Source organism: Diabrotica virgifera, chromosome 1 (assembly GCF_917563875.1).
Source record: "Diabrotica virgifera virgifera chromosome 1, PGI_DIABVI_V3a".
NCBI lineage: Eukaryota > Metazoa > Arthropoda > Insecta > Coleoptera > Chrysomelidae > Diabrotica > Diabrotica virgifera.
This window is the reverse complement of record NC_065443.1, coordinates 209482146-209497773: the sequence shown is the minus strand read 5'-3', so window position 1 is coordinate 209497773 and position 15628 is coordinate 209482146. Positions and strand designations below refer to the sequence as shown.

At 35.4% G+C, this 15628-nt stretch overlaps 1 protein-coding gene across 1 annotated transcript in view; it reads right to left on the bottom strand.

The window, feature by feature from the left end:
• Nucleotides 1-13250: 13250 nt before the first annotated feature.
• Nucleotides 13251-15628, bottom strand: part of LOC126879024 (ubiquitin-like protein 5) — a 34531-nt gene continuing 32153 nt past the window's right edge. The window contains exon 2 of the mRNA XM_050641906.1: nt 13251-13370. Coding sequence (XP_050497863.1) covers nt 13327-13370 — 44 coding nt within the window. The 3' untranslated portion in view covers nt 13251-13326. The remainder of the gene's footprint in view (nt 13371-15628) is intronic.

Genomic DNA, 15628 nt, shown 5'->3' with positions numbered 1-15628 from the left:
TTTATAATTATTGGTATTCTCAGGTCCCCATGGAGGATTTCATTGGATAAGTATCAAGGATCATCTGCTATTATCCTCAGTATTTTGGACCGGTACGACCTGTACATAACAACATAAAAGTGTCTTCTTCTTCTTATACTTGTTGTAGATCTGTCGATCTGTTAATTCTGACGTTGAAGTATTTCTTGAGAGGTAGACTGTTATCACTCCATCTTTTTGGTTTTCTCCCCGGTGGACGCTTGCCAGCTGGTTTTCCTTCTAGCGCAATTCTTGGTGGTCTGTACCCCTCCATTCTATTTACAGGTCTGAACCATTCTCTTCGTCTTTGCCTACCCCATCTTACTACATCTTGCACGCCACATTGTTCCCTGATTATGTTGTTTCATATTCTATCCCTTCTTGTCTTCCCTGCTATTGCTCCTAGTGTCTTCATTTTGGGCTGTTCGTAGCATGCTTTTGGTTTTATTGGTGTCTTCTCTTGATTCAATGCCATAGGTCATAACAGGTCTGATGCAATTTTTATAAATTCTAACTTTGCTGTCCATTCTCATATATGGGTTATTCCAGACCACATCTCTCAAACATCCGGACATGAATGCGGCCTTGTTTATTTGTCCTCTTAGGTCACTGGCTGGATAATGATAACTTGATAAGTCTACACCTAGATATTTGAACTGGTTTAGCTCTTCTATGGGTTTCTCCTCTACCACGAGATTGCATCTAACCTAATTGGATCTTTCGCAATGGTAATGCATTTTGTTTTATGCGTGGATATGTTCATGTTGAGTCATCGACATGCTTCGTACAATCGATAAAGTTGTCTTTGTAGGTCATCCTCATCATAGGCGTAACCAGGGGGGGGTTTTGGGGGTTATAACCCCCCCCATTGGGATGTACTTTGAGCTCTATAAGCTTAACACCATAGCCCTCAGAGACCTTCCAGTAGTTGTAACCCCCCCCTTTCAGGTAGTTGTAACCCCCCCCTTAGGATCATTCTGGTTACGCCTATGATCCTCATCCTCTTCAATCAGGGCTGCATCATCCGCATCGCATAGCACACTATACTGATTCTACTGTGTCCGAGTCTGTATCCTAGTTGAAGCGATTCCACATCTTCTATTATTTCGCCATTAGCTTATTGAATAGAAATGAGCTGAGGCTGTCTCCCTGCCTGATTCCCCCTGGTGTTGGTATGTTGGCCGTAGTGGTGTCGTTTGTTTTAATTTTTGCCGTGTTGTTATTGTTATAAAACACAAAAGCTACCGGTAGTAATGTCAATACTTGAGACAGATAATTCAAATATGTAATAAAAAAATAATAAAAGCTGTGCCTACTTGAAAAAAGTGTAATTTAATAAATTAATCTCGCGGTTATTGATAAGAGAAATGAACTTAAATAATTGCTTATTACAATCATTAACACATTATTATAAAATATAAATAGCTCGGCTGGAATGATTAAATACAAAAAATAACTTCTATTACTGCTTATACATAATACTTAGTAATTTAAAACATATGTGTAGTAATTAAGATGTAAATATTATTTTAATTTTTCAGACAAATTATCCTTGACATTCGTACTTTTTTATGAATAATAATAATCATAGTAGCCGTTTATTTAATTTGATTTTTATTCTAGTTTACACGAAACTAGTTTCCTGACGATGTCATTAGTTTTATTTGACCAGGGCTTTTAGCAGAAAATAAATCGATTTTTAAATACAGCACCTAGAAACTTGCAACTTTTTGCATTATGTTCAGGATGATGTCAAGAAAAAAGTCTACTATAAAAACATGAGTGGAAATGCATAGTTGCATTTTAAAGTGCATAGAATTCATCCAAATGTACATAAACAGGTTAAAAGAGGTGTAATAAGGGCCAGATTTGGTTACTCGGGGGGTTTTTGGGGTAGCTGAATAAGAATACGCCATCGGAACTGACATCCCGTACACAGGGTGCCCAAAAACCCGCCGCCTGGCACCAGGTGGTACGGGAGGTCAGTTCTAATGGTGTATTCGTATTCAGCGATCCCCAAAATCGCCTGGTAATCTATTTGCATGCATTCAGTGTCGAAAACCTTCGAAACTCCAGAAGGTGACATCCTCAGCAGTGATAGGGGATCGGTTCTGATGGAGTATTCGTGTTCAGCAACCCCACCCCTTGTAATCTGTTTGCATCAATTTAGTGCCGAAATTACTCGAAACTCCAGAAGATGACGTGCCTTAGCAGTGACAGTGACACTGGGCACCAGGTGCTCCAGCAGTGTAGGTTCTGATGACGTAGTCGTGTTCAGTGACACCAAAACCCCCCGAGTAACAAAATCTGGCCCTTGATATACCTACTTATTTTGACATGTCTATGCACATTTGGATGCATTCTATACACTTTAAAATGCAACGATGCATTTCCACTCATTTTTCTATAGTAGACTTTTCTCTTGACATCATCCTGAACATAATGCAAAAAGTTGCAAACCTCTAGGTGCTGTATTTAAAAATTGATTTATTCCAGTGTTTGTAGTGCAAAATTCCCTGGGTGATTGATTAGTGTGATAAAGCTCAGTAGATCTTCGGCGGTTCTTATGGCGTATTCGTGTTCAGCGATCCCAAAAACTCCCGAGTATCAAAATCTGGCCTTTAAGTGGGTAGGCGCAAAATCTTGGTCCGATGCTAATTAAATGCATTAATTTTTTTCGAACCCTGAGAAAGCTAACAAATATTTTTAAAAAATTGAACCGCAGAATGAAAGATTACATTATTACCGAGGACCAAAAGTGCCTTAGAATAAACAAAAAGTTTATTTTGAATGAAATATTTGAAATTAAAAACCACACTAAATTTTCTCTTTTTCTTCACCCTTGTAACTTATTCAAATAGACATTCTACAAGTTTTCAGTGACTGTTGGCCCACGGTAATAATGTAGGTAATCTTTCATTAAGCGTTTAAATTTAAAAAAAATACTTATTAGTTTTCTAAGGATTCGAAAAAAATGAATGCATTTAAATAGCATTCGACCAAGATTTTGCGCCTACCCCCTTAATATACTGCATTTGACATGTTAATACATGACGTGCAATTATGAATTTGCACCCATTTTTCTATTATGTATAGACTTTTTCCTGGGGTCATCCTGAACACAATGCAAAAAGTTGCAAGTTGATAGGTGCTGTATTTAAAAATTAGATTTATTCCGGTGTTTTTTGTTCTAAATGCCCTGAGCTAATTATATTAAGACTTACCGAATATATAGCAGCTGGATTCAACGACCAACAATACACGGGAGCAGCCTTTCTTGATGTAAGCAAAGCCTTTGATAGAGTGTGGCATGACGGACTGACATACAAAATGAGAGATTATGGATACAGCGGGGCCATGACGAAACTCATCTCCTCGTACCTAAGCGACCGGAAGTTCAGGGTCCGGATAGGACCAGTTCTATCAGAACACGGAATCCCGGAAGCTGGAGTACCACAGGGGGTAGTTTTATCACCCCTTCTGTATAGCATATAAACAGCAGATGTTACAAGAACACCCGGAACATTAATCAGCCTTTATGCAGACACTGTAATTGCTGCAAAACACATAAACCTGGATATAGCTGTAAAAAATCTACAGACGGCATTGGATACAATAGAAAAATGAAGTATCCAATGGAAAATAGCAATAAATCGAGATAAGACCCAAGCGGTTATCTTCAAAAAGAGAAGAGATAACCCAGAAGAATAGCTAACATTGCAGGACAGACATTTAGGAGTCACAATGGACCAAGGTCTAACATTCACATCACATGTCAACGCAACAGTCCAAAAAACAGCAGCGGCCAGAGCTGCAATAAGAGGACTCACAAGAAGAAGCAAATTAGCTATGAAAACAAAATTAAGACTGATAAATTGCATTATACTGCCAATAATTACATACGCATCTCTTGCACGGGGTCCCACAAGTCAAAGAAACAAAAAGAAGATACAAGCGGTACACAACAACTCCCTCAGAGAAGCTGCAAACGTGCCAGATACGTCGCCGAACGGTTCTTATTTAGAGACCTAAAACAAATAAGAGTGCTAGATATGATGGCGAAAAAAGCCACAACAAAATTTGCTGAGCTAGAAAACCACCCAAACCGGATCCTACAAGAGATATTAAGGTATGATGTGTACCATAGATGGAAACACAGAAGACCCAAACAGCCAATATTAGTAAATATACAGGGTGTCCCAAAAGTAGTGGAACGGTCGAATATTTCGCGAACTAAACATTGCATCGAAAAACTGAAAAATACGTGTTCAATCATTTTCAAAAATATATCCAATGACACCAAACACCAACCCCCACTACACCCCCTGGAGGTGGGGTGGAGGGTAACTTTAAAATCTCAAATGGATACCCCTAGTTTTTCTTGCAGATTTGGATTCGTTACGTAAAAGTAAGCAACTTTTATTCAAGACATTTTTTCGAAGTGTGGATAGATGGCGCTATAATTGAGAAAAACGATTTATGCTGATACCATAGGTAAATTATAGAAACGGTCTAATCATCATCATCATCAGGGCTTTTCATTCCAGGTGGAATGTTTGCCGCTCTTACTTAGAGCTCTCAGATTCGCTTATTGCGGTGAATCACTCCGCATTCCACTTGTATGTTGTCAAAGTTTGTTGTATGACTTGGCTTTCGTTACTATTTTCTTCCACTCATTTCGATATGTGCATAGTTCCCTCCAGTTTCTCACTTCCAGAATTTTGATATCTCTCATGACCTGGTCCTCCCATCTCTCTCTGGGTCTTCCTCTTGGTCTTTCAGTTGCCGGTTTCCATTTGGTGATCTTCTTAATCAGTCGGTCGTTTTTCCTTCTTTCTATGTGTCCCAGCCATCTCAGCCTCTGTGATTTAATAAATCTAACTATATCTTCTCCCTTCATTATGTCTCTTAGTTCATGGTTCATTCTTCTTCTCATTTCTCCGTTGTCCATTCTTATCGGGCCCATAATGCGTCTGAGGATTTTCCTTTCGAATATTCTCAATTTTTCTTCATCTTTTTCCGTGAGGCACATTGTCTCAGCTGCGTACGTAACTACTGGTCTGATTGCAACTCTGTATATTTTCAGTTTTGTATTTCTGGATAAGTTCTTGTCCTTCATAAGCCTATGATATCTCCAGTATGTTTTGTTGCCTGTTAGTATTCGTTCCGTTACTTCTTCACTTCTCTTGTTTTGGCCATTCACTATTACTCCCAAATATTTAAATTGTTGGACTCTTTCAAAAGTGTAGTTTTCTATTTTGATTTCTCTCATTCTGTTATCTTCTCTTCTAGAGCAGAGTAGATATTTTGTTTTTCCTTCGTTAATTTCTAGACCTCTTTTCCGTGCTTCTTTTGCCAGGATTGTTACTGCTTCTTTTAATCTTTCCTTGTCTCTTCCCATAAGAACTAAATCATCTGCATATGCAACTATTTGTGTTGAGGAGTGGGCTATAGTTCCTTTAATTTTGCTGGCCTTGACTGTTCCTTCTAGTGCTATGTTGAATAATGTGGTTGACAGGGAGTCGCCTTGTCGCACTCCTGTTTCTATTGCAATTGATTTTGTGCTACCCTCTTCTGTTGTTACTTTGGCTCGAGCTCCATCCATGGTCATTTTTGTTAATCTGATTAATTTTGCTGGTATATCTTGATTTTTCATTTCAATAAATAATTTATTTCTTCCAATACAGTCAAAGGCTTGTCTGAAATCTACGAAGAGGATGTGGAGTTCTATGTTGTGTTCGTGGCATTTTTCGATTGTTTGTGTAACTATGTGGATCGCATCTGTAGTGGATCTGCCTTCTCTGAATCCTTGCTGGTAGTCCCCAATTTTTTTCTCTGTGAATTGATTAAGTTTTTGTTTGATGAGGGCTGTTAGAATTTTATATGTTGTACTCAGTAGAGATATTGCTCTATAATTGTTACAGTTTGTTACTTCTCCTTTCTTAAATATTGGTATAATTCTGCCTTCTTTCCAATCCTCGGGCATTTCTTCTGCTTCCCATATTCTAACTATTAGGTTATAGATGCTTGTTAATAACTTTTCCCCTCCGTTTTTAATTAGCTCATTGGGAATTTCATCTGGGCCTGGTGTTCTTTTCTGTTTCATTTTTTGAATGATGGCTAAATATTCATCATGTGTTGGCATCCCTATTTCATTATCTCTAATGTCTTCCATTGCGCCTACCTCCTCTTCCGGGCTTTCTTTGCATCTATATAGTTCTGTGAAGTGTGTTTCCCATGATCTATTGTCAATTTTAACTACTGGTCTGCCTTTTCTTTGTTGAGCTTTTAGGTATCCAAATAGTTTGGCGCTGTCTTTACTATTCATTTCTAGTTCCTTTAACAGCTCTTCGATCCACAGTTTTTTTTTGTTCTTGCAACAATTATCGGCTGCTTTCTTTTTTTCTTTATATTCGTTTCGATGATGCACTTCTTTAGTTGATATCCATTTATCTCTTGCTTGGTTTTTCTGTTTGATTTTGTTTTCGCATTCTGCATCAAACCACTCTTTCCTTCTTTTTATTTCCCTCTGTCCTAGCACCTCTTCAGCTGAATTCAAAATGGATTCTTTTATATTTTTCCATATGTCCTCTGTGTTATTTGCTTGTGTTAGGTTTTCCTTTAGGGTTTTCTCATATTGTTCTCTTAGTTCCTGTACTTTTAACTTCTCCAGATTCCATCTTCTTTTGTTTTGTCTTGTTCTCTCTGCTTTAATTATCTTCATTTTGATTTCTCCTATTACTAGAAAATGGTCTGTGTCCGCGTTTGCTCCTCTATATGATCTGACATCGTGCATTATTGCTTTCCATTTTTGGATATTAGTATGTGATCTATCTGATTGCCATCTGTTGTGCCAGGTATCAACCATGTTACTTTATGCTCTCTTCTGTGCATGAAGTTTGTACTTATAATGTAACTGTTTGTTATTGCTGCTAGTTGGCATAATTTTCTTCCGTTATCGTTTGTCTCGTCATGAATAGTTTCTTTCCCTGCTACTTCCTTATACTGGTTTTCTTTGCCTACTTTTGCATTGAAGTCACCAACCATTAGTACTATATCATTTCTGGGTAATCTTTCATATAATTCTTCCAGTTGTTCATACAATTCAATTTTATCATTTTCTGGTGCATTTTCTGTGGGTGCATATATGTTTATGATTGTCATATTGGCTTGTTTGTTTTCTACTTTTATATACGACATTCGTCCATTTATCGCTTTAAATTCTATAACTTTGTCCCTAATCTTACTGTTAACCATGAATGCTGTACGGTTTTTTCCTTGCTTGTTTTCTCCCGAGTAATATATTGTTTAGTTTTTCTTTTTGATATTTCCTTCTCCCTTCCATCGTACTTCTTGTAGTGCTAGTATGTCTATTCTGTATCTTTGCATTTCTCTTGCTACCTCTTCCATTTTTCCTGGTCTCAATAATGTTTGAACGTTCCAGGTTCCTACTTTTACTCTATTTTTCTTCTTGGTTTTTCTTTTTCTATCTCTTTTTCTTATGTTTGATTCGTTGTTCTTTTTCCGTGCTAGTTTCGTTTTCAGGTTTTCATTCATTTTCTTTACAGTCTCTTTACATTCCATAAATGCGTTTTCCATATTCGTTTGCCGGTATGTTTTAGTGATACTAGTCGTTTGTTCTTTACTATGTGCTACTTTTACATACAATCTCAGTTTTTTGGCTTTGTGCCGGAATTATGTGCAGTCTTGGTTATTTTCGCCATATTTTCTGATTCATTTTCGTCATCTCCTGGTGATCTTTCCGTATATGTTCTTCCTCTGGGTTTTCCTTAAGGTGTTTTAGTATTCATCATTTCGCTTTGTGTCCTCTTGTATCCTAAGCTTTCCACAGTATATGCTTTGTCGTTTATTTTTAGCTTATTATAATTTAGCGATGCCTTCTGACCCCTTTCTCTTGCTTCCTTTAAGTGTTGTTTCAGTATTTTTCTCTGGTCTTGTATCTCCTTGGAATAATCTTCACTTAGGTAAATGTCTGTTCCTTTTAGTCTTTTCGATTGGTTCAATATTTCAGTTCTTTTGGAACCGCTTTTAAGTTCCAGTAGTATAGGTCTCGGTAACTGTCTTAGGGGATCTCTTTGTATACCAACGCGTTTTATGTCTATTATGTTTGTGTGTTCATTTAGTGGAACTTGGATTTTAATTGCCATATTTTGTATACTTTTTATCATATCATTTTCTTGTTCACCTTCTTTCTCTGTTATACCGTATACTATAATATTTTTCTTTCTTACCTCTCTTTCTAGATCTTCTATTCTTTTTTCGTGTACTTTATTTTCTGATTTTAATGCTATATTTTCAGCTTTTAATTCTGCGATTTCCAGTTTCATGAGCTGTAAATCATTTTGCACTTCATTTAGTTTTTGTTCTATTCTTATGCCTTATAGAAACGGTCTAATACCTCGAGAAATATACTTCCAAATGAGAAACCAAAGGTTTTTAATACTTTTCGAAAACCTATCGAATAACACTAAACATGACCCTCCAACCCACCCCTGGAGGTGGGGTGGGGGGTAACTTTAAAATCTTAAATAGCAACCCCCACTTTTATTACAGATTCGGATTTGTCATGAAAAATTAAGCAACATTTATTCGAAACATTTTTTAGAATTGTCAATAGATGTCGCTTTAATTGGAAAAATACGATTTATTAGCGCCATCTATCAGCAATTTTAAAAAATGTTTCTGATAAATGTTGCTTAATTTTTCATGACGAATTCGAATCTGCAATAAAAAGTGGGGGTTGCTATTTAATATTTTAAATTTACCCCCCACCCCGTCTACAGGGGGTGGGTTGGAGGGTCATTTTTGGTGTCTATCGATAGGTTTTCGAAAAATATTAAAAACCTGTTTTTTGGTTTCTCATTTGGAAGTGTATTTCTCGAGATATTAGACCGTTTCTATAATTTACCTCTGGTATCAGGATAAATTGTTTTTCCCAATTATAGCGCTATCTATCCACAGAAAATCCATCGAAAAAATGTCTTGAATAAAAGTTGCTTACTTTTAGTAACGAATCCAAATCTGAAAGAAAAACTAGGGGTTTCCATTTGAGATTTTAAAGTTACCCCCCACCCCACCTCCAGGGGGTGTAGTGGGGGTTGGTGTTTGGTGTCATTGGATAGATTTTTGAAAATGATTGAACACGTATTTTTTAGTTTTTCGATCCGATGTTTAGTTCGCGAAATATTCGACCGTTCCACTACTTTTGGGACACCCTATATAATAAAGGCTAGATAATCGTAGCTCTATCAAAAGAAGACAATTTGCTCACCTTTGGCATCTCATTATATTTATTAACGTTGATTTTTATACGTTTCAGACATCCCTCAAAAAAAAATCTATAAAAAACTCCAAAACGGCTTCGGCCACTAAAAAAATAGTAAAAAATCCAAAAAACGGGCATGAGGGGCCCACATCCTCGAGCGCCGAGTCAACGACCTGGACATAGCCCAGAGCGGGGACTCGGCGCCCGAGCAAGCAATACAGATCGAAGATAAGTCACTAGAGATAGCGGGAATAGAGCGCCTCACGCTGGCCTGCATTGATCGGGGTAGGATTTCATGTGGGAGTCTGTGTACCCAGGACTCCAATGTGATAAGCACTTTGCTGATTGAGAGCCCCTATAGCGCATCAGAGTGCTATCGGGGGGGGGGGGGGGGAGTGGATGGTCTGGAGAATTGGAGCGGGTGTAGTCATTCCTGCTTACAGGAATTAATCCTCCTCTTCCCAATGAATTGTATCACCCGAATGTCATTTTTTAGGGGTGAGCAAGTCTCTCAGGCTGGGTTAAATCACTATTGTTTGGCTAATTATGTGAATATTTAATATGGATACTCAGTAATTTAATTACTAAATAGTGTTTTTACATACGAATCGAGATATCTAGACAAGAATTTGCCATAAAATATACGTTTTCCTGGTATAAGTTGTTACTTTTTCATTTAACATTGGAATTAAATCATAAAATAATTTAGGACGCTATCTACTTTTTAAACATAAACATATTTATATAAATAAACACTTTAATCCCCTTGCTATTTTAGGCATAGGTACAATAATATATTTTAATGAGAAATTATAGTATGTATATAAAACAGAGCTTATTAAATTTCTATGCTCATAAAATCTGATGGTATATTTTGATATTGTATCAAAACATAAATTATAATACATAAAAACATTAAAATTGCTTTAATGTTATGATATAAACAAAAATTATTACAGGGTAGAGGATTTTTTCTTGAAAACCAACTACTGTGTACCTATATTTGACTTGAAATATACCTAGGTACTGTTAGGTATATTTATACACAATTATATTCGGCCTGAATTTTTTAAAACCTACACAAACATAAAAATTTATAAATTTTATTTCTTGGGCAAGTTATTATTTCAATGACTATATGGCACAGAATCACAGCGTATAACAGTGGCACACTGGTATGTGTGCCAGTGCCAGGTCATCTGGGAATACAAGGCAAAGAAAGAGCTGACGAACTTACTAAAAGTGGATTAGCTACAAAATACTTTGGTCCAAAGCCGGCCATTAGAAGTGCCAAAAAGCACTTCAGTAACCAGTAGAGTAGTACAAACAGATGGATCTTAAACATTTGAAGGCTTTTATACATGAGCCTTTGAAGATGAGATCCAAAGATCTATTACCAGATATGAATAGGAATAATCCCTGAATTATAGTATTCGTAGGTCTTCCAACAGGACACCGGTCAGCATAAGGAGTACATGAATAAAATCGAACAGAAATTATGGATTAATCTAGTTGAGCATTATTAACCTACGTATTAAGCCCTACGACTTCATAGAAGTGTCACCAAAGACCACAATAGACATTGTTAAAACTCCCTAGACCTTAACGACGGCATAAAATGGTTGACAAATATATTTAACAATATACCTATATGACACAGGCACAATTCCCCAAAAATGGATAGAATCAACTTTTATAAATCTTCCAAAAAAACCCAATGCGAGAAAGTGCGAAGACTATAGAATCGTAAGCCTTATGAGCCATTTACTTAAAACATTTCTAAAGGTCATTCACAAAAGAATTCGGACTTCGAACTAACAAGAACACAATTCGGATTTCGTGATGCTCTGGGAACACGGGAGGCCCTTTTTGCTGTACAAGTGCTATTTCAGAGATGCAAGGATGTAAATTGTGATATATACGTATGCTGTATAGATTACAAGAACGCATTTGACAGAATAAAACATGACAAATTAATAACTCTAATGCAAGAAATTGGAATTGACAACAAATATCTGAGAATTATTAGAAACATTTATTACAATCAAACGACCAAAATCAAAATAGAAGACCAGTTAACTGATAAAATTGCAATAGAACGAGGAGTACGACAGGGCTATATTTTATCTCCACTATTATTCAATATTTACTCTGAGTGGGTATTTAAGGAAGCTTTAGACGGTTGTGCGAAAGGAGTATTAATAAATGGTGAATGGTTGAATAACGTTAGATATGCAGATGTCACCATAGTTTTTGCCGATAATCTGAATGATTTACAGATATTAACAAATCGTATAAGAGAAGTCAGCAACAGATACTGACTAGCTCTTAACACAAAGAAGACCAAATTTATGACAATTAGTAAAAAACCAATACTAAACGCTCAACTTAAATCAACCAACAGAATATCGAAAGAGTTGAGCAATATACATATCTGGGCACGAATTTAAATGCCAATGGGACCACTCAACACAAATTAAACAGCAAATAATAAAAGCGAAAGCAGCATATGTTACAATGAGACCCATTTTCAACAGTAGAGACATATCATTAAAAACAAAATACCGTCAGTTGAAATGCTACATATTCACAGTTCTGCTCTACGGAATGGAAGCGTGGACACTAACTGTTGCATCTATGAATCGGCTCGAAGCTTTCGAAATGTGGTGTTATAGGCGCATCTTACGTATATCCTAGGTTGACCGAATGACTAATGTGGAAGTCCTGCGTAGAATGGGGAAAGAGTGTGAAATTCTCATAACCATCAAAACAAAAAAATTAGAATATCTAGGACATGTAATGAGAAATCAAGAACGTTACGGCCTTCTCCAACTGATTCTTCAAGGGAAGGTAAATGGTAAAAGCGGACCGGGAAGAAGACGCATTTCCTGGCTTCAAAATTTATGAAAGTGGTATAACACGACTATTATTTAACTGTTCGCGCTGCGGTAAACAAAGTCAAGATAGCCATGATGATCGCCAACACCCGGAACGGATAGGCACTTTAAGAAGAAGAAGACCTTAAGGGATGAGCCACACCAGACATCTTAGGTCTTAGGTTGAGTAGAAGGGTTGTTCAGCAGCTAATGAACATAAACTAACCTTATATTCGTTTTTGTCTTTTGTGATGTCTTAATGTTACTGAAGTATTTGTATTACTCTCTTTCCCAACACGACTTTTACTATTGGCAAACATTTTTTAAGTCACTCACAAGATTAAACATGGACAGGTCAACGATCAATACTGGTGTCAGCCAAACTAAAATAAAAAAAAAATGCCAGTGAAATTACCTCACTAAAACAACCACATGATACTACAAACAAACCACATGTTTGGAGAGGCGATTTAAATTGGGAATTACTATACCTAGTTTTTAGAACAGGAGGAGTAATTCAAGGCAATTCCTTATGTTTTCTACGTTATTTCTTTAATTTTTAGATTTTAGTCTGCATTTATATAAAAAACAGTTCTTTTAGAACTTTTTAGCGACATATTAGTACATATATAATATATTTATGGATTACCGTTGAAGGCCAACATGGTCAACCAAAAAATATGATTCTGGTGAATTTTCTAGTGACATTTTATTGGGTGTGAATCTGCCTTTTGCGTTTACTCATTCTAGTTTAAAAACAGAATATAGCTTCTTAAAATTGTTGAATATTTTGTGCTGCAATAGGTATGTTGGTAATTTGTAAGGTAAAGAAAATGCTTTCTTTTCACTGGTACTTGGCTGTTAGTTTAAAAGTGACATTTTTGATGAAATGTAATTTTACCATACTCTGGCGTTTCTTTAATTTTTCTGATTGCTGATATGTAGAAGTCCATTACATTCCATTAATTTAACATATTTGTTATGTTGTAAGGGTATTTTCACTTCTCTTAATCTTCTAGTGTTCTGTTGGAGATTAGAAATCATGTCTTGAACACATATATTAAAAAAAATTGAGTATTGTATGTACATTTATTCAAAAATCATAAAAAATTATAAATTATTGGCTAACTTAAATGTATTCATATTCTATTGATAGTAGAGTTCAATGTTCATTCCATCATGGATTTCATCTGAAATTATATTAAGGAAAACAAGATAAACATGTGTAACTCTTTTCTGAAGTGTAACATTTATTTTAAAAGACCATTTTAGGACAAATCTACAGCTGCGGTCATTAAATACTTTACACCTTCATTTTTACATTGTAATATGTTAAAAAATAATAATCTTAAAAAGCTTGTCAAAAATTTCATGTACAGTGGAACCTCGATTATTCGTCTCTCCATTAACCGTCACCTCTGTTAACCGTCAGGGTACATACAGACGTTGTATTGACTACATAAGCAAAAAATTTTAATTTAAAAAATAAAAAAAAAGTTAATTTGATTTGTGATGAGGACACATCGGCTATCCATTGCTGACAGATAAAGAAATCGTTGAAATGGCAACAAAGGCGGACCAAACAGATTCAGAAGCTGACACAGACTTGGAATTTGACTGTAGATATCGCACCTTTAATAAAAAAGCGAAATAACTCAAAATTCATGGTTTTCGAGATTTAATCATAAAGTGAAATAACTAGACGAGAAGAACCTGTTCCGTTTAACAGCCAGGTTAAAATGATGAAAATGAGAAAAATAAATGATTTTCCCGCTCTTTTTTACTAACGCCTTTGCACAAACCGGTACCGGTAAAGTGGTGGAATTCAGTTATACTCCGGCTGTGTTTGGAGGTAAGATATCCGGTATTTTCAAAGAAAGTGATACAATACGAAACAATTCTGTGTTTTACTAACGAGTAAGTATATTATTTGCTATCGCTTTTTAGAAAAGTGTATTCTTTCAGATTTATTTCACTTTATTAGAAAACTAGTTGAATATTTGTTAGTTCATTTATGAGTTAGTTCATTTTAGTAGAAATTATTTCTTATTATGTGCCGTATTATTTCAACTTTATGCAGTTTCTAATTAAAAATTAGAAAATTACTAAAGTACAATAAGTATTATTTCAATATTCTACTATTATTTTATTAGATAGGTAGTTAGAAACCTTCACGTTTTTGACTTGTTTCACTTTATTATAAAATCAACAATAATTATTGTAATAGTAATACTTTTAATATGCAATGGTTTGATGTTTGTATTGATACTTATGTACTTATTTTTTGATAATCCAATTAAATTAGATTCTTGTTGACTATCAGCTTCTTGTCTAACTAACCGGTATAATATTTATACTCTTGTTTTAGAGTGGCGTCTTCTAGTCTAGAGCACAAAAATACTTGGGTTATTAGCGAAAAATTCCTAATTGGATAATAATTCCATCAATGAAAAACCCGTTAATAATAAATGTGAAACTACGGAAGAAGTAAGTTTCAATTTGTATTACTTTAATATATGTATAAACACACATTTTTTTATTATAAACTAAGGCTTTTACTTGTTTCTATCAAACAGTAATAGTATCTTACGTAATAATAGTAAACTTACGTATATATGTGAAAAAATACAAAAAAAAACTATCCCCGCTCGTTGTCTGAAAGAGCCATGTACCGAAAAGTGCAGACTTAGGTGCTCCGATAATATCAATACAGCAAACAGATATGGTATTGTTTGCAAGTTCTAGGAATTGGGCAGTTTGCTAAAGCAAAGAGCATACATAAATTCTTGTATGGATGATATTCAACCTAAGTACAGGTACACAAACGCTGAGAATCCTAGGCGCTGCAACCAGGCTTTCCATTTTGTTATAAATGATGTCAAAATTAGAGTGTGCAAAACATTTTTTAAATCAACTTTAGATATTTCTGACCGCATGATTTTTACAATACAGACTAAGATTGATGCAAATGGTTTTGCACTGGATGATTTAAGAGAAAAACATTGAAAAAATGATCCCGAACAGAAAAAATGATCCCGAACTGATAACCGACATCAAGGGGCATATTAATTCTATACCAAGGGTCGAATCTCACTGCCTACGCGTTTCTAATTCAAGAGAATACATAGAAGGCAGCAAAACCAATAAAGATTTATACAATGATTTTAAATTAGAACAAGAGCGGAACAATAAAGAAATTGGTACATATATTACCTATTATAAAATATTTACTACTGAATTTAATATCGGTTTCTTCCAACCAAAAAAAAGATAAATGCGATCTGTGTAATACCTACAACAATTCCAATGTTAATGAAAATAAAGACCTGGAGCAAAAATATAAATCAAATTTAGAAGAAAAAAAAACTGGAGTAGGGCTGAGAAATTAAATGACCGAAACAAAGTCAGCCAAAATGTAAGAGTGCAATGTCATACAGGTCAGTCTTCT